This window comes from Volvox carteri (genome assembly GCF_000143455.1).
Source record: "Volvox carteri f. nagariensis unplaced genomic scaffold VOLCAscaffold_29, whole genome shotgun sequence".
Classification (NCBI taxonomy): Eukaryota; Viridiplantae; Chlorophyta; class Chlorophyceae; order Chlamydomonadales; family Volvocaceae; genus Volvox; species Volvox carteri.
Window position 1 is genome coordinate 164,168 of NW_003307572.1, and position 24,770 is coordinate 188,937.

General features: G+C 59.0%; 5 protein-coding genes across 5 annotated transcripts in view; 3 read left to right on the forward strand and 2 right to left on the reverse strand.

Moving 5' to 3' along the window:
• VOLCADRAFT_105460 (uncharacterized protein) overlaps positions 1–3,438 on the reverse strand; it is a gene marked incomplete at its 3' end in the record, with an annotated part of 7,980 nt that extends 4,542 nt beyond the window's left edge. Inside the window, exons 1-4 of the mRNA XM_002952355.1 lie at positions 3,041–3,438; positions 1,360–1,485; positions 673–784; positions 23–65 (exon numbers count right to left, since the gene is read on the reverse strand). Coding sequence (XP_002952401.1) covers positions 23–65; positions 673–784; positions 1,360–1,485; positions 3,041–3,177 — 418 coding nt within the window. The 5' untranslated portion in view covers positions 3,178–3,438. The remainder of the gene's footprint in view (positions 1–22; positions 66–672; positions 785–1,359; positions 1,486–3,040) is intronic.
• Positions 3,400–6,127, forward strand: VOLCADRAFT_92964 (uncharacterized protein; the record flags this gene model as incomplete). Its single annotated transcript, XM_002952278.1, has 4 exons — positions 3,400–3,474; positions 4,169–4,405; positions 4,840–4,952; positions 5,965–6,127. The coding sequence occupies 4 exons, from the start codon at positions 3,400–3,402 to the stop codon at positions 6,125–6,127; spliced, it is 588 nt and encodes a 195-aa protein (XP_002952324.1).
• A 964-nt stretch (positions 6,128–7,091) lies between these two features.
• VOLCADRAFT_92965 (uncharacterized protein) lies at positions 7,092–8,107 on the forward strand (the record flags this gene model as incomplete). Its single annotated transcript, XM_002952279.1, has 2 exons — positions 7,092–7,152; positions 7,563–8,107. The coding sequence occupies 2 exons, from the start codon at positions 7,092–7,094 to the stop codon at positions 8,105–8,107; spliced, it is 606 nt and encodes a 201-aa protein (XP_002952325.1).
• A 2,888-nt stretch (positions 8,108–10,995) lies between these two features.
• VOLCADRAFT_105461 (uncharacterized protein) lies at positions 10,996–14,360 on the forward strand (the record flags this gene model as incomplete). Its single annotated transcript, XM_002952280.1, has 7 exons — positions 10,996–11,263; positions 11,628–11,761; positions 12,368–12,445; positions 12,932–13,033; positions 13,466–13,552; positions 13,785–13,832; positions 14,040–14,360. Exons 1-7 carry the CDS (start codon positions 11,035–11,037, stop codon positions 14,358–14,360), a joined length of 999 nt encoding a protein of 332 aa, XP_002952326.1. The 5' UTR covers positions 10,996–11,034.
• Positions 14,361–18,726: 4,366 nt separating this feature from the next.
• Positions 18,727–24,489, reverse strand: VOLCADRAFT_92967 (uncharacterized protein; the record flags this gene model as incomplete). The annotated part of the gene is made up of 8 exons (XM_002952356.1): positions 18,727–18,786; positions 19,037–19,339; positions 19,999–20,739; positions 21,366–21,449; positions 21,923–22,045; positions 22,094–22,819; positions 22,934–24,375; positions 24,483–24,489. The coding sequence occupies 8 exons, from the start codon at positions 24,487–24,489 to the stop codon at positions 18,727–18,729; spliced, it is 3,486 nt and encodes a 1,161-aa protein (XP_002952402.1).
• Between the last annotated feature and the right edge of the window lie 281 nt (positions 24,490–24,770).

Here is a 24,770-nt window from a genome sequence, read left to right on the forward strand (position 1 = left end):
CACGTCACATCACACGTGTTACCGCCTTTGAGACGGCACTGGCGGGGACCGAACACATCGAAGATCTGCCGTACACACACACACAGGCACACGGACACGCGCACACATACACAGGCGCACGCGTAGGCATGCAGAGGCGGGAGGATGAAGGGAAGCCTTGGTGGCTGGGAAATGGTTATTCAAAGGTACGGCACTCCAAAGGGGGACGGAGGGAAAGAGACGAACCTGGGTACGGCGGGTGGGGTTTTGGGGAAAAGACGAACCACGAGCGAGTGAAGCCCGTGGGGTTTTGGGGAGCCCGCTTTGCTTCTTGGGCCTGCTCCTGCCGGGGCCGCAGTCTTCCCCTCCCTCCTCCCTCCTCCCTCCCTAGGGATATAACGGCCGGGTGGGACCCTCCATCGCAGTGCGCAGTCCCCTACGGGGAACAAAAACACCTGAGCCGCCCTTCCCTGCACACACGCACACGCAGTAAAAAACGCACACGTGCACATACACACATACATACATACGCACGCAAGCACGTACACAGCTGCCCGGGGTATGGCCACCATCATCATCAGGGCCAAAATCCCCCGCACACACCCCGCGTCGTCGCCATCATCACAACCAACATCGCCATCATCATCATCATCATCGCCATCACCATCATCATTATCACGCAATGAGCAGTACCTGCACGGTGGTCGCATTGGTGACCAGGTCTATGTCGGCTGAGGGGCGGCCCAGGAACTGGTCACGTACCCAGCCCCCCGCGAACATGCCCGTGTAGCCGTGACTTCGGAGCCTGGATAGACCCGGAGGAGATGGCAACATGAGGGGGGAGCAACATGAGGGGGGAGCAACAACAGGGGGGAGCAACAACAGGGGGGAGCAACAACAGGGGGGAGCAACATGAGGGGGGAGCAACAACAGGGGGGAGCAACAACAGGGGGGAGCAACAACAGGGGGGAGCAACAACAGGGGGGAGCAACATGAGGGGGGAGCAACATGATGGTGCTATCATGTTCCATGGAACCCCTCACCCCACCTCACCCCACCCCACCTCAATAAATAGAGTCAGTTACCGGACCGACCAACTCCAATATTTGCCTGCCTTCATCTTACAAATTCCAACTTGCCTACGCCTACGCCTCCCCTCCCCTCCCCACTTTCCTGCGGGGTATTGGCAGCAATTGCTGATTTATTTCGACTATTCCTTAATTTGTATCTTCCCTTTCCCCCCCTTCCCTCCAGTCCCCTTTCCTATGCAATCCAATCCCAATCCCAAGCCCAGCCCAGCCCAGCCCAGCCCAGCCCAGCCCAGCCCAGCCCAGCCCAGTGTAACACAACCCAGCCCAGCCCAACCCGGGCTTCACGCACTTGGCCACAACCGCCAGTGCCGCCCCCAGGCACCGCTGCTCCGTAGAGCTCCGCGGGCCGGAGAGGGGAGGCAGCCGGTGCAGAACTAAGCTAAAGTTCGGGAAATTACGGATGGCCAGAGGGCCGCTGGGCGCAGGAGGTGGGGGAGGAGGGGGGCCGGGTGGAGGCGGCGAGGTTGGTCGGGAGTAGTGGGCAGGGGCCGGGTCGCCGCTCCGAGTGCTCCTGCCCTTGCTGCCGTTGCCGTCCCTTGATCTAAAATTGGGCGTTGCCCCAGCACTGCCGCTACCGTCAGTATTGGCGTAGCGACTGCTGCTGCTGATGGTGGTGGTGCTACTGCTAGCGCTGCTGCTACTGCTGTGTCCGCTGTTTGCATTAGCACTGTTACTGTTGTTCATGCTACTGCTGGTTGTAAAGCTGCGGTTCTGAATGCTCCAGGCGCCTGCTCCGTCACTCGCACGCCGCCTGTGGCCGGGTTTTCTGCCGACCCACATTATTTCCCCCCGTTTGGCCCCTGTGGCGAGGCCTGGTGCGGAGGGCGACAACCCCGTCTTGCCCTCCACATGGGCTTCGGCTGCCGCTGACCAAGTGCTGTTGTGAAACGCGCTAGTTGGATTAACTGAAGAGTGAATCTTGCCATGGGTTGTCAGTTGTGTGGGGGTGGAGATCGCTCTGGGTGTGCCATGGTGTCGGAGGGGGATAAGGCGGCCCGCAGAGGCTGCAGCAATCCGCGCGGAACAGAGAGACTGCGGGGCTTGGCAGGCTACGGCTCCTGTAACCAGGCAGGATCCGAGTGATGGAGACGTCGACGCATTTAAAGAGGCTATGGTTGCGTCGTTCAAAGATCCGAACGCGCTCAAGAGAGGCGTCCATGTGTGCGGGTGGGTGACGGAGAGCGACGGGATTGGCAAGCTGCTGCGACCAAAAAGCGCCCAGGAGGCGCGCTGGAGATTCTGCAGTGCGTTAATGAACACAGCAGCTGAAGCTGGTCTCGACGAACGTGGCGACATTCCAAAGCATGGGAGAGATGGCCCTCCTAGCCTGTCCTATGATAGGTGGGACGGACTACCATCGGTCCGGCCTTCTGCATACGCAATCCTGATAGCGATGCAAAAGAATTCCTTTGCCACTTAGCATGCATGGTAGCGCGCATAGCGCAACAAACGCAACCGGTACGACAATGAGTATTTACCCCGCTGGATGATTTTCGCTTCAAACTCTTGTGATTGAAATGTGAGCTCTTTTCTTCCATCAAATTTGCTCTCGGACGGAATGCCTGCAGGGACACAGTGGTTAATCGCGCCAGTACGCAAATGGCAAGCCGGTACCGAAGCCCTTGCCGTCCCAGCTCAAAAGCTTGCAAACTTTTTCGTGGAAGCCGTTAGAGGCAGATTAAGTGAGCTAAATTGCCCTGGGCAGCCTGTGGTGCAACCAAACTTGTCGACTAGGCACATCAGCTGCTGCGATGAAAGCGATCAGATGCCCCCATGGTTGAGACGATCTGAAAGGTCATGGACGCTGCGATGCCGCTGCACTGCGCCTGTAAGCGGCAACGCCGGTCTTCTCTCGCCTGCCAGGACCCGGCCCGCGTCCTGTGAATCCCCAGACGCGAAAGTCCTCCCAGACGCAGCCCACCGTCTAGACCTTGCATCCGCTTTGCCTGTCCGAACTACAATCACCTCACCTGCCAATGCAACGTCCCCACAACTCCTTGTTGCTGCTGCTACCACCGCCTGTGGAAACATCTGTTCTCATCGTACTGCCGTTGCACCCGCCACCACGCTGCGCCGGCCGCGAAGCAGCTCCGCCTTTAACCTCCATAGGATCCTCAACAGCACCAGCAGCAAACCTAACTTCCCAATAAGCCCCGGCTGGACAGCTTCCAGCATATGCCGCTTCCACGGTGTGAGCACGTGGTGCAGAGCGGGAAAGTGGGGCAGCGCGGCAGGGAGCGGTTTACCACAACACGGGGGGGCCGCATCCTCGAACTGGCGGGGGGAGATAGGGGCTCCGGGGCTCCTTCCCCATCTCCGCCAGATCTCCATGGGGACCTCATCCTGGATGTCTGGCAGCGGCGGCGCAGCGGCCGCCACCTCCCCGGGCGGCAAAATGCAGGAGGTGCGGTATCAGCTGCGGAGCTTGTTCCAGGCCCGAAAATGGGTCATGGAGAGCAGCTTCGCCTGTGATGCTTAAGGAGGGTGGGAGGTGGGAGGCATTCGAAAAACTGATAGATTGCGCAATTTGGGGAAATGGGGAGTTACTCAGGTGAAGTACGGGTGTGTGACCCGTGGGTCGGTGTCCGTCACTCGCCAGAACGGTGTCACATCAAGATGCCACAGATGCCTGGGTGCCTTGGTAGATTTTTTCATGTTGCGTATGTCTTCCGTCCAAACCACCTCCCGCCTGACTTTAACACCCCTGGTCTGTGGTTTGTCTCTCCCCCCTCCCCTTCACTCACAGTATCCATCTATCTCTGGTATTTGTTTCAATCGTCAGTGGTTCGTCGTACCCCCTCCCCCTCAGCTACCGAGCTGCCCGGCTAGCAATGTCCCCCCTCCCTTTCCTTGGCAGCAGCTTCACTCCTTCGTGGCTCGCCTTTTCCCCCCTCAGCTACCGTATATGTACTCGTTCCACTCGCTTTCGTTCCCTCGTTTCCCTCCCGTATGTACCGTACCGTATGTACTTTTGTTATTTACCCGCGTCTTAGATTCCCCTTCCTGTCGCCCCGCCGTCTCTGCGTTCCCCTTCCTGCCTGCCAACGCCAAAGCAGGAACCGCTACCTGCCACCCAGCTGCGCGCGTCCTTCCTTCAGGATGAGGCGCCCCCGGCGCCCCCGGCTGGCGGTCCGATGGAGCGCATTCCCATCCTGCCGCCACGACACCGCCACCAGCTGCCGCTACCCCGCGACGTGTCCAAGTCCTTGTGGCGCACCGCGGAGGAGCTGGCGGCGGCGGGCAAGCTGCTGCGGCTGCAGGTAGGCAAGAGCGGTGTCACGCGGGCGCTGATGGCGAGGGCGGGACACCTGCTGGAGCACCACCAGCTGATCCGGGTGAGTCGAGTGGAGCTGGGTTTGGGAGGGCGAGGGAGGGAGGGAGGGAGGCTGGGAGGCACGGAGGGAGGGGGGGGGAGGGAGGGAGGATTAAAGGTTTGTGTGGATGTTAGGAAGAGGACAGCTGATGGTGGCGCTGGGGGATCAGGACAAAGGCGGACGGGCAGGAGGGAACTGGGCGGTGTTTTTTGTGGCAATTTGTGGTGATACTACGGGGGAGAAGGGAATGGAAATGCTGTTTGTTGTTTCCGGCGGCCTCTTGTGCCCTGCGTTTCGTGCGTCTCCAATTCCCACTCACGCGACCTTTTGCAATCCTTCCCACACCCGCCGATCCGTCTATCCTTCCATCCCCCTCCTCCCGTCCCCCTCACTCGTTCGTGGTCCGTCTTTTCCCCTCCTCCCTCCCCCCACAACACACACACACACACATGCAGGTGAGCTTGCTTCAGAACTGCCTTCTGGATGTGCGGTTCGTGGCCTGGCTGGCTGAGAACGCCCTGGACTGCCAGTGTATCAAGGTCAAGGGTCGGACTGCCACGCTATTCAGGTGAGGACGAGGACGACTGCGATTGCGGTAAAGGCGAACCACGTGAACGAGTGAAGCTGCTGCTGCCAAGGAAAGAGTGTACAAGAAGCAGGACTGACCAGTATTGGGGGGAGGGAGCCGTCGGGAGGGTTAGGTTAGCACGAGGGGGGGGTCGCGGGGAATGGGTGGGGGGGAACTGGCCACTGCTGGGGTGTCAGTCCTCTTGTTTGTTACTCCGCTTGATTGCGGAGGCGGCTCAGGGAGGCGGGAGGGCGAGTTGAGCCCTTCTGTCTGTGTGTGTCTGTCTGTGTGTCTGTCCGTGTGTCTGTCTGTGTGTCTGTCTGTGTGTCTGTCTGTGTGTGCGTCTGTCTGTGTGTGTCTGTGTGTGTGTGTGTCTGTCTGTCTGTCTGTATTTGTGTGATGCTGGGGTGGGAACTATAAAGCGCCCCTGCCGAGGGGCCGCCGCTCTAACACCAGCAGCACCGGATTCCCCAAAAATTGGCATATTGGTGCTACCTGCCAAAGGTTGCTCAGTAGAGTACCCGGCATGACGGCCTGCCGCACGGGAAAAGCTGCCGAAACCAGGTGCCGTACCTGGTGCCAAACAAGGATTCGGGGATGCCCTCTGGGGTGCCGTACAGAAGGCCGGCGGAGGGGAGCCAAAGCACGTAATATACGGCTATGCGAAAGGCACAGCACCATGTAAACGATATCTTTCTCTGCTTGTTCTTTTTCCCTCAGCTCTCCCGCTTCCACTTGCTCGCTCCCTCCGCCCGTTGAACCCTCCGCCCCTTCAGGCAGAGGGGCCTGCCCCGTCCACCCGCCAGCTTCCCGGAGCATCCCCTGGAGCCCCAGCCGACAGTAGCAGCCGCAGCCAGCAGTGACAGCAATGACAGCAGTACAAGCAGCCGCAGTACCAGTAGTACGAGCAGCAGCCAGCAGCTTAGAGGGCTGGCTGTGCCAGCGCCAAGCTCACTACCGGCCTTACCACCACCACCACCACCAACGCCACCATTGCGACCTGCTCGCACAGCAGCAGCGACACCAGCATTTACGGAGGCTGCGGAGACCACCCCGCCTTCCAGAGTATCGGTACCAATGGATGGGCCGGGAGCAGCAGTATCAGTCGCAGCATCCTCGGAGTCACTTCGAGCACAGCAGCCCACGTTATCTCCCGCGGGGCGACAGTGGCATGAGCAACAGCAGCAGCAGCAGTGGTGGGAACAGGGGGACCGGGTGCAGGAGCGGAAGCGAGGGCCAGATACTCCTGCCTCCGCCTCCTCCCGGGTCATGGACGCGGAGGACGGTGTGGCAGCAAGCCACAGGGTGCCCCTGGCTGTCCGGTTCAGGCAGTGGTCGGCGACTCGGGACGCACGACGGTTGCGGCTGCGTGTGATGAGGCAGCAGCCAGGCAGGAGCACTAGCAGCGGCTCCGAAAGGTGATTCCCGTGTGCGGCTGTAGCGACGAGTACAGCGAGAACCTTTGCGTGGTGGCGGTAGTGCGTGTTTTAGAGTGTGTGTGAGAGAGGGAGTCTTGTGGATGGGATCTTTCCCACGTGGGGCGGAGGCAGGGTAGCTGTATGCTGGATGAATCCAATGAATGGGTGGAGGAATGAATGTCGCAATGAAGCGGCGGTATGGGGGCGCATGGAGGACATGTCTTCGGGGGGTTGCCACAGTGCTCTGTGTGTCCTTAGTACCCTACCTACCTACCTACCTACCTACCCACCCGCGCACAACTGCGTGCGAATGTTGCGGTCGTTCACGTGGAAAGTTATGTTGGCGTGTTGTGCGGTGCGCGTGCTTTTACTTGTGCCAGCCGAAATACTCACCATTCACACTTGTGCGTGCGTGCGTGATGCGAGAGGTTGGCAGTGAGTGTTGGTGTTGTGCCCGTTGACTCCCTCGCGCAACACATAAATACGGCTTGCTTGGCGAAGCCGCCTGAAGCAGCTGATGTACGGTTTTGGTCTGATCTCCTCCGTGGTCATGGCCAGGGAATCTTGACAAATCACCAGCACTGCCTCCAACCGACTTCCGGTCCTAGTTCTTGCTAAACTTCGCAAAGCTTTCATCACCTACCGTCCATGCATACATACAACATATGTAAGTCAGGCACTACTGGTCAGGCACTACTGGTAACTGGTAACGCACGCACCGATGTCCCCGGAGGTTCCGGGATCGAAACTGTCAGGGTCGAAAATCCTTCCGACGGTGGAAGGTAAGAGTGCCCCTAGTCGATCGACGGTGGTGACCTGGGATAAAGTAAACCTGCGAGCTGACCAGGATTGGAGTTGAGCCGCGGTTGATCCGGCAAGTTCCGTCGGATGCCGGTGGTGGGTGCTGAACCTGAGCGATCCACTGAGAAGTTGACTAGGGTGGCTAGATGAGGATGCCCCGAAATACCGGGGAAGGCAGGGTTTCGCCAGGTAGCGGACACGTGTGAAGATATGCCCCCTGTTCCACACATCGTATAACGCCAACCGAGTTGCGGCCGAGGGCCCTGATTTCACACTTTTGCAGCTGCAGGACTTCACTGGCCTATACACAAACCTTCCCCTCGACCTCATCCTCTGACACAAATTTTGCAGCGCCCGTCCACAAGTGCTTTCATCACGATGTCATAACCAGCCCAGCACCACCCAGCCTACGGGATCAGCGGCCCACCCAAGCCGTCAGCTGGTTCATGGGGCGACTACTACCGGCAATCCGCATGCGACACACGGTCGAATGGTCACACGGGGCACATCACTGAGGCGGACTTCAACACCTTCTTCGGGATAACCCTCGTTACCGCCAACGTCCGGTTTTGGCCACATCCTCAAGCGGCAAGCATCCCTCTGGGCATTAACCCCCAGTTCTATGGCTATGTGGGTTTCTTCACACCCAACCTCTTCCTCGCCTGGTTTGAGTTTCACTTCCTGCGGCAATACTACGAAACCCCGATCGAAGCCGCAGTGGATGTTGTTCGGGACGTGCACACCCACTTCCGCTCCACGAATCGCTTCCTTGCGGAGCTGGCCTCGCGCGACGACCCCTACCTTGCAGCCTTCGTCCACCAAAACTACGTCCCCCCTGACACCGGACTGAAGGACATACATCCTGAGCAGAGCTCGACATCCCATCCCAGTGCAACACCATGCCCACCTTCCACCCACCCGACTTCCTCTTCCTAGATGGCATGGTCGTCCGCCAGCCCGTCCCTCACTAAACAGTTGTATGACGCGAAGGAGAAGCCAGTGTCGCAAACGCTTGCCTGTCCCACTTTGTACCGGCATCCTCCATTGTCAACGAGGCCGCCATGCGAAACACCTGTGTATGCGTGTTACATGGTTGGGGGTGCGTGACCCCATACCTGTAAAACTTCCCATACGAGCCGAAGGCCCAAGGGCAAAATATCTAAACGCCTAAAAGCCACGGAGAACAGGAAACACCGCACTATCAGCCCAGACTAGCGTCCAAAGGGGGTAACTGAGTTGCGATGAGCCCACATACGTTCCAACATCCTCGCCAGACGTACTGTTTCAACGGCTATGGGGGCCATTCTGGACATGGACAACTTCGCCTAGAAGGTGGCGCGTCTGACCAGGACTACCCGTTGAGACGGCTGCTGTGGAACAGCCAAGGGCTCTGCGTGCTGCACCGCACCGCCTGCAGGCTCTTAAAGTGTGCCCCATACATGCCCTAGCGCAGTGAATCCAGGCACGAGATCTGCATCGCGCCCGCTAAACTTCAGCCTCCCTTTCCCCCCTTCTTCTCCTCCACTTCCGCCTCTTCCTACCTTCCCCCACTCCCAGCATTCCCCTCGTAAAGGACTGTAATAAGAGGAAACAGGGAGACACAGGGACATAGCCCATATGGCCATGGTCGCGACAGTGCTAATACGAGCCCTCCATCATCCCTGCACGCCTTTTCATCTCGTTACCCCACCCTACACACCCCACCACGTCCAGCCCAACTGACAGGTCTACCTGCCCTTCCTACCTCGCGGAACCTCCCTTCCCTCCTGCCCGTTCCGTGGCTTGCGATTTGATTCCTTGATGTGGGGTGTGAGAAGGGAGTGCCCTTGGTGCGGTGAGTGAGACGGGAGATGCCCATCTCTTGGGATTTTATGCCCTTGGGTGACCAGCCCGACGGCTCGCAAAGCGCGATGGGTGCGAACTCGTCGTACGGCATGGGACCCCTCGGTCCGCCCCATGAGGGCTTCAGTGGGTTCAAATCCCTCGTCGATCGAGGTATGTGGGTTCGTACTGCCTCTGCCATGCTGCCTGGGTCGAAGCTCTTCCCTTGCTGACGTTACACAATCGCCTTGCGCAAATGTTCTTTGGACATCTCACTTGCGTACCATATCTAATGTTCCATCTTGCGATGTCGGGTTTGAACCTTCATGCCCCTTTGTCCTCTCGGTATGCCCACAATTTCTCTCATGACTACCCGCACTGTTTAGCATGGTAAACATCTCACGTACGTCGACTCCTGCTGAGGGATGTCCGAAAGACATTATCTCCCGCACAGGCGGACGCGGATGGACACCTAACCTGAGCAAATGCAATGCATCGTAAGGCTCCATTTTTAACCCGACTAGCCCAAGCCCTAAGCACCATGAACGTTACGTGCTTATACTGGATTCACATGCTACGTTACGTTGCGAAAACTTTTTGGGAAAAGTGGGCCTGAGAAAGTCACCCAGTTCACATGGGACATTACGACGACGTTGTGTTCGTTGGCGCGAGCTGTGTAAACCATCTCCATTTTATGTCTTTCAATGGCCAAAACTTCAGCACATCCCCTTAGAATCGCAATATATAATTGAAGGGTTATTGGCAGCCCTGCCTAGTGCAATGGCACTGCATCCCGCGCGAGCCGCGATGGCGTTTGCCCTAGCGGTCGCGATGGATGAAATTTTTGATAACCTTGAAGACATGTTCGATGCTCAGTGGCAGAGTTTGAGCGTGTGGGCCGGCGCGGCGCGGCCCATGCCGCCGGAAGTGCGGCCGACTTGCCGTTTCGCGGGTGGCTTCAGCCCTGATACTACAATGGGTTACATATTGGCTATGTAAGCGGTCATGAGCGGTCGAGCAACACGAGTGGCGTTGTCCTTGTTCATTTTCCAAAATAAACTGCAGCGGTGTGACTAGAAATTCGGTCGGAGTGCAAAGCGCGCACAATTTGTCAAATATGTGGTCTTTATAAGCGATTGTGCTTGGCCATTTGTTATAACTCGCGAAATTGGCGATGCAATTCAGGTAACGGTACGAGGGGTCAGCGTTTGACGAAATTCAACCCCCCCCCTCGGTCACTTTAGACTTTTCGTCCACTTTACCGGTAACGTACCGTTACCATGTCCATGGCCGTTTACCGATATACAATGACGAAGTTTGAGGGCGCACGTCGGAGCCTCAATTTTTTGTTTAAGCGTACTAACTGAGGCCGTATGTCCAGTGAAGTTAGTACGGCCTGGCCGAGTTCTTTTTGAATAAGGCCCACAGTGTTGTGCGGGAGGCGTTCCTATGGGCGCTGCACTCGACCCGTTCGGGGTCCACTGTAACAATCGCATCCATGTCCGAACCGACCACTTTTCCCAAAAAGTCTTAACGTAACGTAGCATGTGAACTGGCTATTATGTTTATGTTTCTTTGCGCATAACCCCCCGTAGCTCGCTTAGAAGTTGGCTCATGCGCGTATTCCTCTGTCACTTCCCTGTCGAGCTCGGGAGGCCAGGAGGGTGCCTGCACTTGCACGACCGACGTAAAGCATCTAAAAAAGTCTCGGTAATGCAGAGTTTGATGCGATCTGTCACCCCTCCTTTTGGAAGCGTGGTAACTAGCAAGTTTGCACGGGGGCCCACGGTCGCAGCCCTTCCAAATGCTGAACGTTTGGTGCTGGAAGAGCAGTGACGAAAATTGCTCAGTATGCGTGCCTTGATTCTGTATGGACCAGAGCTTGCAGATGAAGATAGATGGGCAGTTTGTGCAATTATATGACAAATACAGTTTGGACGAGATCAATTTACACTTAAAGCTTGACATTTAACTAAGCTTTATGTAGAAAAAAATTGTCATCGTTACATATTTATCCTGGTCTTGAGCCTCCACTCAAACGAATGAGCGCCGCACACTTGCGCTCGTCGGCAAGCATCCCAAGTTGCAGCGGTCGAAGCCCTTTCCGGTGTCACAATGCAACCTTTATACCAGCCCTACGCCAACAGCTCATTCATCGCCAGCGAGCGCGGGCACCGGTCTTTGCCGTCCATGCGCTCTACAATTTCGCAGAGTCCGCGGAGGTCCGCGTTCCAGGTCAAAGGCGGAACCGAGGGCTCCTTAAGAAAGAGGGTAGGGCTGCCTTTCAAGGCAATTCGCGACTGGGCCTCTATCCTCGCCAGGCGCCAACACCCCAACCCCTCCCCATGCATGCATTCCGCTTTTTCAGGCGTATCAGTTCCTCTGCTGCGCTGCCCCTTCCTTCACCCCAGCAGGCTCCAACCCAGGACCCATCCGCGTTGCCACTGCCTGTATTTTTCGGCTCCCACACAGCAATCCACCGACCTACAACCGCCCACACAACCAGGCCTAACCCCTATCCGCGCCACGTACCTTTTTTACTTTTACCTTTTTTTAAAGCCCCCTAAGTTTGAACTTCCCAGACACACCAGCCATGCCGCGCTCCTCATCGCCCCTGCACTCCCCTGTTTGGCAGCTCGTGAGATCATGGACGTGGTTCGCGGGCTGACCTCTATGAGCCCCAAGCAGCTGGCGGCTGTGTCCCACATGCTGCCCCCCGGGGCGGTGGAGGCGGTGGGGGTGGCGGCCAGGCTGCCGAGGAGCAACCAGGTGTGTGAGGGTGTGAGGGGGGGATGGGGTGGGGTGGGGGGGGGGCAACGGTGTGTGAGGAAGTGGGGTGGGGGGAGGCGCACGCATGGGTCGGTCTGGGAAGTTTCACAGAGAAGAATGGTGGAAGGGGGGGAATGGTGTGTGTGTGTGGGGATAATGCTTCAAAGGTTTGGGTTTCTCGGCAATGAGTGACTGGAGGGCTGTAGTGGGGTGGGTGGGAGGGAGGCGGAGGACCCGGTGCGGGTGTGGTCTCGGGCCGTCCATCACATTCCCCGCCGCTCCATAGGTTCGGTCCGGTTTAACGCCGCCGAAAAGCCTTGGCTCGGTTGCTTCGGCGATGCGGGTTTGGACGTGGCTCCTACCCTTCCCTTCCCTTGTTCCATCTGAGGGCTCTGAGGGGCAGTGGTCCCCCCACGGCAACGTTTTCCCGTATCCGTCTTCTTTCCCCTCCCACAGCCGTTATTGCCCCCAGCAGCCCACGTCCCTCCCTGCCTCTCAACCTCCTCCGCCACCCCCCCCCCGCGCCATTGCGGTTCTCCTCTCGTCTCTCCTCTCCTCTCCTCTCCTCTCTCCTCTCCTCTCTCCTCTCGTCTCTCGCACATCCAGGGTCGCAAGCGGCAGGAGGGCCTCGTGGCCAAGATGCTGCGGGGGCAGCTGACGGAGCAGCTGATGGATAAACTGCAGGTGGGATGTGCGGGTGGAGGTGGAGGTGGAGGTGGAGGTGGGCCCTCCAAAGGTGTCATCGTGGGGGCCCATACGTGCCTGGAGCCCCCCGGGATGGGGCCCAAGGGCCCGGCGGCCCGAGGGCCGTCCGAAGTATATCACAGATATCACGAAACTCACGAGGAAAGCGATTATCCTTTCCTTTCCTTTTGACCATTCTACCCCGGGGTCGAACCGAACTGTTCAGCCACCGCAAGGGGCCTACGGTGCTATGTTTAAAGTCCCTCTTTTGGCCCCGGGTACCCTGCATTTCCTCCCCCTTAGGGCGCTCCCTTCAGCACACCCGTTCCGCAAGTATCCGCATTTGCACCACTCACCCTCCCACCTCCCCCCGCCTACTGGTCAGTTCTGCCTCTTGTACATTGTTTCCTCGGCAACACGCCTTCACTCGTTCGTGGGGGATGTCTTTCCCCCCGTTCGTCTTTCCCCACCTCCCGCGCAATCCAGGCTGCTGTGACAGTGGCCACCGAGCGGCAAGGTATTTACGACGACACGGACGTGAGCGGTCTGGTGGACGTCTGGCAGGAGGGGCTGCTGGGGGACGACGAGGTAGGGCTGGGAGCCCGGGGGTTGGAATGGAGGGCGGGAGGGACCTCACATAATCACATACACACATCACATACACGTACACGCGTGTGTGCGCGTCCCTGTGACCCCCGCGGGGTTAGCCCGGGCGCATCTGGTGTTTGACCCTCTGCATGCTTGCGGAGGGAAGTCAGGGGGATTGTTCCCGGAAAGCGTCAACGAATTGAAACACACAGCAAGCCGCGTGTACACGTACACACGCGCGTGCCTTAGCGAAGCTGTGTGTTGCCTCATGAGGCGCCTCATGAGGTCCAGGTGACCTTAGGGTTGGAAGTCTTCGACGATTCGCAAGCCACCGTCGCCATCGTCGTCGCGTGCCGCCACCACAACCTCAGTAACAAATCTACCCCCCCCATCTTTCCCCCCCATCACATCACATCGCGTGGTGGCTTGCAGGCAGTCGTGGAGGAGGTGTACGGCTACCCCGCGGCATGGGCACCAGATTACCAACAGCTCCGGGCGCTTGTACGGCAGTGCCAACAGGTTGGGTGGTGGTGGGTCGAGGGAGGGATGCGGGCCGGGAGCAATTCCGTGGGTGTTTACATGGGGGAGGGAGGTGTATATATACACCTCTCTGCTCCTACCGCGTCCGCCATTAGAGCTGTTGCTTCTCAACTGCTCAGCAATTGTGCTGTTGCTGCTACTGGTGCTGCTACTGCCACTGTTATTGATGGTACTGTTGCTACGCGTATTGTTGCGGCTGCTGCCGTCACAGGCTCTCGAGGAGGAGCAAACACATGAGGCCGCCAGGCTGCAGTCCACGGTAGGGCTGGGGGATGAAGAATGTGACGGGCGTCAGTCCACATGGTATTTTGCGTGGAGGAGGTTTGGGTAGAGGCTGGTTGGCTGTGCAGGGGTATGTCCCCTTCAGATACATGGGGGTGGGAGTGGGAGTGGGGGTTAGCACGCAACGCCTCTCCCCATCGCCCACACCTTACAATGCGTCCGTCCACGGCCCTCCGTCCCCCAGCAGCCATTCGCGACAACGGTGCCGGACGCAAATAGGGGCAGTAGCAGCAGCAGCACCGAGAGTGACAGCGACGGCATCAACGACGGCGAGGGCATTGAGGATGTCGATGACGAAGATGGCGACCTGGTTGCCGTGCTGGCGGAGGCTGCGGCGCGCAGTGGAGCAGGCGGCCTCGGCGGCGGCGGCGGAGCGGGCCGAAGACGGCGAGGGCGCAAGGCCAAGGCTCCTCAGCCACGCAGCCGGGGCCTTATCCGCAGCCTCCGCAAGATGCTGCGCCCGCTGGCAGTCCGAGTGGTTCAGGAGGGGCTGCCAGGCGCATAAGGGTGGAGGAGGAATGACCAAAAGGATGCGGCTGCGGGTGCAGGCCAGTCCTGCTGTTAAGGGGAGATCGAAAGTCCTTAGAAGCCCATACTCCACTAGGTGGCCGCAGTGGGGGAAATCCGTGGGGAAGGATGAGATTGGAGTCCTGGATCGATTGATGGGCAAGATGAAGTCGCACAGCGCGGCAGGGAGGGGCCCCCTGTCCAGGTAACCCTAGGTGCGTTCCGGGGCATGCCTCGTGCGATGTGGTTGGATCACGTAAAGATACACTTCCGTCGTCTCTAGGTGTTGGCGTGTCTCTAGGTGTTGGTGTTGGGGTTTTGGCGGTGGTGCGGGGCGTAAGGGCGGAAGGGCACGTAGAGGACACACCATGAGGGGGTGTTTTGAGTTACCCAACAACCCATGTGGTGATCTATGTGCTTCGCATTGCGCCTATATCTGTGCCGCAAGCCCAGCTGAGATGTCCCCTGTATGACCTTTCTTGCCATTTACCCCTGACCCTCTGGTTCGTTTGGTTATACCACGCAGAGCCCGATGCAAGGCCGGATGGCTTCTCGGAAGCCAATGTTAGAACGCCGCCGATAAGGCACTAAAACCCCCACGCGACGCGTATGTAGGCTTGCCCACCTGGGGAATTGTCTTGCTGTGTAGTGGGTCTGTTTGAGGGTGCTGCAGCCTATGTTGTGATGGGGCTTATGATGAATGGTATGAGTACGGTTAGTCTCGAATGAGGTGCACGATTACCGATGGAAAGCTTACAAAGAGCAAAGCTACAACTGATGAGTTGTGCTCGTGTAGTAGACTCCACACTACAAAACACACTCTTCGTCTTGTACCTGGTTGGTGCCTTGGTGGCCGAAAGGCCGAATTCTTCGCCTGGTTTGCCAGGGATGTGTTCGGGTAATCCTGGGATGCGTTGGGAAGATCATGAGCTTTGTTGTCGGGAAAGACGAACACGCCAATATAAGCAACATTGACCTGGTCCTCTCCCTCCTTTCCTTTCTCTCTTTTCGCTCTCTCCTTTCCCTGAACGCGTCTCCTCATTCTGCATATGGCTAATGGAGGGGTATCCGTGCTTTTGTGCTTGCAATTTACCGGGGTTCCTCTTGTTCCAGATTTCAGCATTGTTACAAGTATTTGACCGGGCTTGACACTGGCCAGGGATTGCCGTCCAGCCCCAACCAAGTTTCCAACAAACAACTCGTGTTTTATGTCAAGCAGCTTTATAGAAAACACTATTATATAAAACGGACTAAGCTCTCTCCCGCGGGCATGATAAGGGCACGAGGATTCTGTGCTATCTCCAGGAACCGTAGGACTGCTAGCTACAAGAAAAATGCTGTCCTCCCCCAGGTGTGGGAGGCATTGCACACACGCACCCCATCACGAGCAACGCAAGGCTCTGTCAGTTGAGTTTGCACACTTGAGCCTGAATACACTACAAGATGCCTGTTCATTCATGGCCTGATATGGCCCTTGGGGTGAAAGTTCTCTACGAGCGAGAAAATTCTTCTTTGCCTACGCTGCGTCCGTTCCCACCAATGCTTGTTTGGCACACAGACGGCGCTTTCGCTTGCTGGCCTCAAATGCTGGAGTGGGCTGCAGCTCACAACCAAGAGTGGGCCACCACAGCAAACGTGAAGCAATTAGTTCGTTCAGCAGAAGTGAACGGGCGGTTTGCATGTCATCTTTATCGAAAGGGAAAGTGCTGTGTATGCTTTGGTAACCAAGAATTTTACTCGCGAATAAGAGTGCGAAGACACCGCAGTCATTTTGGTCCGGATATTGTGTAGGTGCAAATGTACAGCAGCGAAATTGCAAATAGTTCATTGATGGGGCAATGTAAAACCTCTCCCTGCTCTCCCTCCTCACCCTGCTCTCCCTCCTTTCCCTGCTCTCCCTGAACGTGTCTCCTCTCCCTCCTCTCTCTCCTCCCTCTGTGACGCTTTGCTCACTAATCCTGCAGATGCACATCTGGGTTTCAAGGTTGAACTCCGTACGCGTCCCTCCCTGGTTCTCAAGCACAACATTCGATATGTTAATACTAGTCCTTCTTAACTTATTTCTCTTTGCTTTTCGCTTCATGTTGCCATTTTTTCGGGCGTCACATTCCACATGTCTTGTCGATTTGCGTCATGTGAACTTTTGTAACCGCCTTACGCTCGCCCTCTACTTCACACTGCACATCTTCCGGACTTCCGCGCTTTGCATTTTACCGTGTTTTCTCTCTTATTCAATAACAGCGCGCTTACGACGTCCTGCCGGATTGCGCAAAGAGTAGTAGTCCATTTTTCATCCAACATCTACTAGGTTCTTGCCCCCCTCTTAGGTGGGCACCCTAACTTTTATTAATGAGGAAAGCTGACACCTCAATGAAAAGTAAGACCCGTAAAAGACGCCGCACCACATGTCAACTTGCACCCGCCTCGACTTTCCTCTCGTAACGCACCTTCCCGCCACACATCTCTCCCACACACATGCCTCCACCGAGATGAAGACTTACGTCCGTTCACCTTATACCAGTTCACTGCGTCTCCTATAAACCCACATCGCAATCCGCGTGCGCGTGCACGCCATTAACATACGGTCAAGCAACGCAACTGAACGCAGCCAGCTTCGCGGAAAAAAATACTTTTGAGCGCGCCAACACACACCCACATGCACATGTCATCCACATCCACATCTTGTGGCCTCCTTGAATACACGACCATGGCCACAGTCACACTCACCAGTGCACAGAGGGCCTCGGGCGGTATTTCTACAGCCACATACATACACTCGCACGACCGCTTTTCTGTACTTGTGGTGTACTTCGCCGCCCTACTCCGTCTTTCCCAGCTGCAGCGCCTGCTCGGCTTGTGCTTGCAAACATGTGCAAATCCATGCCGTGCCCTCACTGAGTAATAACTACACGCACACGCAGCCGTGCCGCCGGGGCCCCTCCCGACAGACAGACAGACAGACATCTTCCAGGCGGCTTCTAGCCCGCACCGCACCGCGCGACTATCTCGCCCCCTCGCTGATGAACTCGCTGCTCTAAAGGCCCCTCATGCCGTGTCTGTTGCTAACATGCTTTCCCTTCCCAGACATCCTGCTGCGAGTACACATACCGGGTTTGTACGACTACTGACGATGGTGATGGCCGCTGACGTGTCGGATTGTGCACGAGAACTGCACGGTAACGCTGGACGGAACACCCGGAGCGGGGGGGAGGGCCGGTGTGCGGCGCTGGAGAGCAACAACCCCGGCCCTTCATGTCTAGGTCTGTCCCCCTCCCTTAGCTCCGGTCCTATAAATTCCATTTCAAAACATTACCCGGCAATCCCGCGTTTCAGCGGATCTGAGCGAAAGCAGTGCACGACTACTGCACCTCACCTCACCTTAAGGCTTCCCATCCTCGCCTTCCCTCCAATCCGTTCAAACTCAAATATCTTTCCCCCTCCTGTGTCGTCCTCCAGAGCTTGATGGGTAGGGGGCGGCTTTACCCAGCCTGCTCGCTCCACCTTAAACTTGCTAGATCGTGCCTGCCATGCCATGCAGCCCAACTGAGATTCTCTTCAGCCCCTTTCCTGCAGCGGCGCTTGCGGCCTCCCCCCCCCCCCAGGAAGTGGGCCCCTGGCCCCACGCTGGCTCCATGACCAGCCTCCAACGCGTATGCACAGACACAACAGAGAACTACCACGCAGAGATCGATCCTGCTCTGCAACTTCGCTCACCCGCTAGCCACGAGCTCCCAGGCCGGAAACCACTGCCACGATTGCGGCGGCGGACGCTAATCCATCTGGCCATCAGCCCGGCACGCCGGCCCCCAAAGCCTCTAAAGGAAAAACCACGGTACTTCCGCCCGGGAAATGAAACACAGCTCGGGCAATGGACCTTAGAAGGGTTCGCCCTCCCGCTCGCCCAAACACCTCCCCTACCTTAAAGTCTTACGAGGGTATCCCGATCTCCCCAAGGGGGACCCTCGCACGAAGTCAGTGCAGTCAAGTGCCTGTGCTTAGTGCTCAGAGGATGACACATGACAACGTGTAGAAAAACTTTGGATACATGGGGGAACAAACAAATCCTTCAAAGAACTTCCGTACGAGCACACAAGCACACCGCAAGAAAACCAGCCCCAAAAAGTACAGCTACCACCACCATCACCACACCGCGCCGCTCTAACAGCTACCAGCAAATACGGCATACAGGACGTGTCACCTCCTCCGTCCACTGCTACTGCTGTCGCTACTGCTGTCGCTACTGCTGTCGCTACTGCTGTCGCTACTGCTGTCGCTGCTACTGCACACGTACCGTTGCAGCCAAAGCAGCTACTGCTACATTTCCCTACTACTCTTCCCCCTTCCCCCTCTACTTCTATCTGCTCTTATCGCTGGGTTCTGGTGGCCTCGTAGTTCCGATGCGGCTGAAGGCTACCAGGGCAATACTGTGTATTCATCAACGGCGGTGGCGGCGGAAATCAGGCAGAAATCTATAGCGTGCACGTCTTCCAAAATCTACTGCCTTTGTGCTGCCCTTAGTGCCCCGCGCACGAGCAGGCCTTGGCCGACTCAGAATTTCGCGTCGCCTGCCGCTGCCGTACCCGCACCTCAACCTCCATCCCCTCCCCCCCCTTCTGCCACTCCTCGACCTCGCAACGTCCACCGCCGCCGCTCTCCCACCCCTGCGTGTTGCACCTGCACCAGCACCCCCCGCCGCCACCCCGGCCCTTGCCGCCGTGCCCGCCAAGCCTGCGTCCGCCGCCATCGGTCCGCCGCCTCCTCTTTGGTGCGCGCGCAGCGCAGCAGCCAGCCTGGCGGCGCGGTCCTGCGGCGGCGCCACGATACCGCCCTGATCATGCGCATGCACAAGTCCAACTGGCGTCGTGGCATGGCCGCCACGTTCGCGTCCATGTGGCTGCGGAAGAGGGCCACCCAGGATCCAGGCGGCCGCATCGGAGTAAGCAGCAGCAACTTGGCATACTGAGCCAGCAGCACCGGCTGCGCGGGCGGGGTGGCGGTGGCGGTGGGGGGTAAGGGGCGGGAAATCAAATGCAAGAAGAGCTAATCAACTGCCGAAAATGAAAGAGGATTAGAGCCGGGGCGGGGTAAAACGAGAACCGCTGGCGAAGGGGGGCTGATACGCAAGAAATTCAAAAAGGGATGCAACTGCCGACTGACGTCCAAAGCACCACAAGTGCTGTAGGATTACAAAGTGAGGACTGCCATTCGTTGGAGGGGTAGAGGCGGGGTAAAGGGAAAATGTCGCAGATGCGAACAGGGGGATGGTGCAGGCATGAGCCCATGAGCAGAGTGGGACCGTGTTGTTGTTGTGGCGGTGGCGGTGGTGGTGGTGGTGGTGCGTGTGTTTCATCGAAGGGATGCTAGAAAAGCGTTCTGGGCACCAGAGGTGGTGAACCCACGCTGCGCAGCACACAGAACACAGCATAGCGATGGCGGACATCCCCCCCCTTTGAAAGATGATATGTGCAACTGAAGGGCATGTCCCCTCTTTTCGCTCTTTGGATATCACATCGTAAATTGATGAACATCTGCCGACAGCAGCCACAGCACCGGAGAACAAAACACATTTCACTTCATGAACATTCATCCGGGGATGAGGGGCCTGCCTTTTCGGGCGGTACCCCCAGGCGACCCACCGGGGTTGCACTCATGGCCGCCCCGCTCGCAGCGAAGAAAGCCCTCATCCACGGCAGCGGTGGAGAGACGCGGAGCCGCCACACGCCGTTCAGCACCATCGCCAACGCCATTGGCGGCATGTACGGCAACGCCGTTTCACATGCCCGCCAGTATTCACCCCGCCAGACAGGCCCCGGCGCCAGCTCGCACTTAGCCACGAGCAGCAACAGCAACGACAGCTGCGACGGCGTGAAGGGAGCATGCGCCGCTGGCGGACGCGCCCCGGCCGCTACCAAACCCGCCCGCAACTCGTATCGCGCCGCTGCGGCAGCGGCGACGGTGCCGCCGCCGCCGCGGACGCTGCCGTGCCACCCGCGCAGCGCAGCGGTGGCACCACCGTTCGCAACGATTGGAGTTCCTCCAACACCTAACGACTGGAGCGGCAGGCGCGGCCGAAGCTGCAGCTGCAGCAGCTGCTGCTGGGCCCGCGGCGGGGGCTGTAGCGAGTCCGTTAGCCGCATAAGCCCCCGACAGGAGGTTAGGAAGCGAGCTCGCCACTCGGCGGTTAGCGCGTGATGAAGCTCTAGTCGGTGTAGAGCCCATAGCAGGTTGACCAAATTGCGGCCGTCCATGTACGGCAGCTGAGACGAGCATTGCTGCAGGTACGGCATCAAGAACGATGCGCGCGGGCGGTGGCCCACACGAGCGCAGGCGAAAGCGAGCGCAGTGCAGGAGGTGGCATGGAAGGCTGGCAGCTTGGGCTGTGGGAGATGGAGCGAAACGGGGAGGGCGGAGGAGGGCGTCGGTCGGCGGGGTGGAGGGCGGAGGGCGGAGGAGGGCAAGACTTAGGAGGAAACCACCGTTAGAGAAGGGCGGCGCGAGAAGAGTTTTCCTGTACTGCAGGCCGCGGCCAACCTGTCATAGCGCAGCATGACAGCTTCAGCGCAGCCACAACACGCACAGCCTCAAGGCAGAGGCGACCACGGTGAAAAAGCCTAAGGTGATATGTCTAAGGTGAGAAACACCTCCCTGCGCGGGTGGCAGCAACGAAGGCAACGAAAGCCCCCTTTCCACCAAACAGGATGAGAGTCAGGAGGAGTGCAGCACTTCCTCCTGTCGGCACGCAGGGCCAACAGCACACAGTAGTCGCCATCATTGAACCCCCTCGCAGCAGCCAATCACATAGCCAGCCGCCACCCCAGCCAGCCCACTCCCCCAAAGATTCCCTACAAGCGCTCTTCTTCAGTCCATGTCCGGTCTCACAGTTCCTCATCTAGAATACTCTGGCCCCTAGAACTCCCCTGAAGTGGGCGCACGGTCTCACACATCTTTTTCCCCTCCTCCCCCTCCCCCTCCCCCTCCTCCCCCTCCCTGCATTCGTCCCCACCTGCGCCTGGGCCAGCAGCCCATCCAGCCAGGACCTCCCGGGGGACTGGCGCCACATGCCGAAGCCGCCCAGGACCATGCACACCTGACAGACAGCGGTCGTAAGGAAATGGCGATGATGATGTTAGGGAGTTGAATCAAAGGAAAGGGTGTGGTGTCAATGGTATGATGTGCCTCTTGAAGGGTAAGGAGAGGCGCAGGTGGCAATGGTGAAGGGGCACAGAAGAGGGAGAATTCATGTATCGAGAGTGAGGTCGCATCTCTAAGCCTCGACATCAGCATCATCATCATCATCATCATCAGCATCGCCATCGTCATCACTATCACCATCATCACCGTCATCATCATCATCATCATCATCGCCATCACCATCACCCTCCTCGACAAAACCAATGGACATGTGCAGCAACAAAAGAAATAGTTTGTTGTTAGTTTGTTGTCGATTATTAATAGTTTGTTGTCCATTGAAATGCGGTCAGTGCACCCATGCAGCGCTGTGCAGGCTTGGAGCAGCTGGCGTTGCAGAGCGTTGTTAACCCACCCCGCCACCAACCACACCTGGTCAGGCGTCAGTGCAGATGCCGCCCCGCGAATCACACCCATTACTTCGACGCGCCAAGCCGGCGCCGGTACCCAGCGTACGACACATAACGCCCACCAGACGCGTGCCAGAGTTCCTGGCTCCAGGGAGGCCAGGTGCGGCTGAGTGGCGGCAATCAAGGCGCTCACCCAAGGGGGGCTGGGCCTTACACCCATGCGCACCAGCGCCCAGAACGCAGAGCAGCACAGCTCCAAATCCGAATCCGGTATGCTGTCGTACTGTACGGTAACGGCGGCAGCGGCATGCGGCGCCGTGAGGTCGCGGCTAGCTGACGGCGCTGGCAGAAGCGTGATGAGGTCTAGAAGGGTGTCGGTGTGTGGGTCGGCGACTGAGGGTGGTGGTGGTGTTGGCGTCGGTGGTGGTGGACGCGTCGAGTTTGCGGCGTGGGTTGGCCACGCCCGGGGCTTCCCGGCGCGGTCACTGGGAGAAGCGGCCGTCGCGGTCGTCGCCGACGATGACGACTGTGGCGGGGAAAAAGCGCTGGTAGGTAAGCCATTGCTGAAGCCTGCTAGCCCCGGGCCAGGGGCACGTGCCGCCGGCGGCGGCGCCGGCAGGGGCGGCGGTGGCGACTCCCGCGGCAGCAGCACGGCACGCCGTACCGGTCGAACAAGGTCATATTCGGGCCTTCTGTGAGCTGCCATGTCCAACCCGACTGGTGTTGAAGGCGACGGGGGTAAGGAGTCTCCGTGCAGGTAATCACCGGCGAAGGCGGCCGCAGCGGAGGTGGCGTCGCCGTCGAGGACGCTCCCTGGCGTCGCTGGCCCGCCGTTGGCCACGGGCTGAGCTCGCTTCGCCGTTGCCTGGTCTCGGAGCCCCACCGCGTCGTGTTCCGGAGCTCCTCTCCTAGCAGCGGCCTGCGGTGAAGATGACACCGGGCCTGTAGCGACAGAGCCAGGGGGTCCGGGGGGTCCACCATCAGGTGTTCCCAGGGCGGTCGCGCCGCGGCTGCCAAATCCCAATGCCCTCACCCTCTGGTCCAAGTTGCGTAACGCCGCCACCCCGGGCCACTCCGCAAACCGAGCTATGGCCTCCAGAAACCGCGCCGCGTCCACTCCGCTGACGGCGCCACGCGACAGCGCCGTACGAATGTACGACATGTACGCTTCAGCGAATGCGCGGTCCATATACCGGCCTGCCCACGCGATGACGGCAGGGTCGCCATTGCCTCGGTCGTGACCGTGACCGTCGTATGACCGATGCGGTCCCGCCATACCCGCATCCGTCCGAGCTGTCGCTGCCTCCCGCGCCCGCCGTACCGCCCACTGCACCGCGTAGCCGCCAGCGTCGCGTTGGGCCTCCTTCTCGAGGAAGGGTCCAAAGCCGCGCGGCGCTAGTCGCGCCGTCGCGCCCAATGCCCGCGCCGCCAGATGCACCTGCAGATGCGGCAGTGCCGCCTCGAGCTGTTGCCCCAGCCGCAGCGCCAGTCGACGACCCACCGTCCCACTGGCGGGAGCGAACTCCCACATGTCTCGCGCTGCCAGCGTCTCGAGCAGCAGCACCAGCTGATTCGGAAATAAGGAAGGCGCCGCGGCGATGAGCTGCTTCAGGACGGGGAGCACCCAACTCGGCTCCGGATCCAAACCCAGTCGCCGCGGCTGGACCAGGAGCGCTAGCAGGCAGGAGATTCCCCAGCGACGCGGCTGGGCGAGCAGGCGAATGGAGATTTCCAATAATTGACGGGCCACGGATTGGGCCTCGGCGCTGGCCAGAGCTGGTGGCTGCGTCGTTTCCAACTGGGATTCGGGCCGAGGCTCCGACCCAGATGGGAAGGCCACTGCTGCGCCGCCGGGCTGACGGCGGCGCACCGACTGCACCTCCTTATAGGACGTTGGTACGCCTGTTGCAGTGGATGTCGATACCGTGTCCAGCCTCACTTGCGTCCCATGTACCGAAACCACGTGGACGAGCGCGTCCAGGGCCGCCGCCACGTGCTCGGCTCCGAAATCATCGCCATGCAGATCTACTAGGCGCGCAACGTCCGAAGCCAGGCGTGCGGCGCGTAACGCGCCAAGCAGCTTACGCGACTGCCACACTGACCCGCTCCGGGTCGGAGCACGCTGCTCTCTAAGGACGCCGTAGCTTTTGCCGTTGCAGCCGTTACTGCCCTCAGCCTCGCGCTGCTCAAGGGGCCCGTGGGTCCGTCCTGACGGAACGTCCCCACCATACGAAACATAGGCGTTGCCGTTGGGCGGAGGTGGCTTCGGTAGCCGGTTCTGGCATGTTGCCACGTCAGCACTGCCGTGTGGGGTCGACGCCACTGCTGCTCCTGCCGCCCCCAATGCTGCCGGTGCCGCGCGAAATGGTGCCGCCAGTACCAACCTCGAGTTCCTGGTCCCATGCATTTCCTGTCCTCGGCCACGTCGGAGGGTTATATCCCTGGGTTCAAGGGCCCCGAGGCCCAGTGGGGCATCTGAACCAGCAGCCAACATGCCAGAAGAACATGCCGCGGCTCCGTAACACATCGGAGCCCCAGGCCCCAGCCCCTGCTTCGAAACCACCAAACCGTGGCGGCTCCACCTGTCATTATGTCCATCGACCTTTTGGAGCTGCTGCATGGCATGTTTCCAACGAATGCTCTCCCGCACATGCGCGAATGTAGCGCTACTGGACGGCAGCGTGGAGCCCAATGCCGGTTCTGAAATCGCACACCCTGCTAACGTCGCTCTGACGTCCAAGGGGCCAGCGGCGGCATCGCTGTCCGCGGAAGGCGCAACGGAAGCAAGAATGGATGTGGCAGCAGCACGCCTCGCGGTCGCCCATGTCCTGGACTTCGCACGGGTGTTGACGCCGTGCCGTGCGGTATGG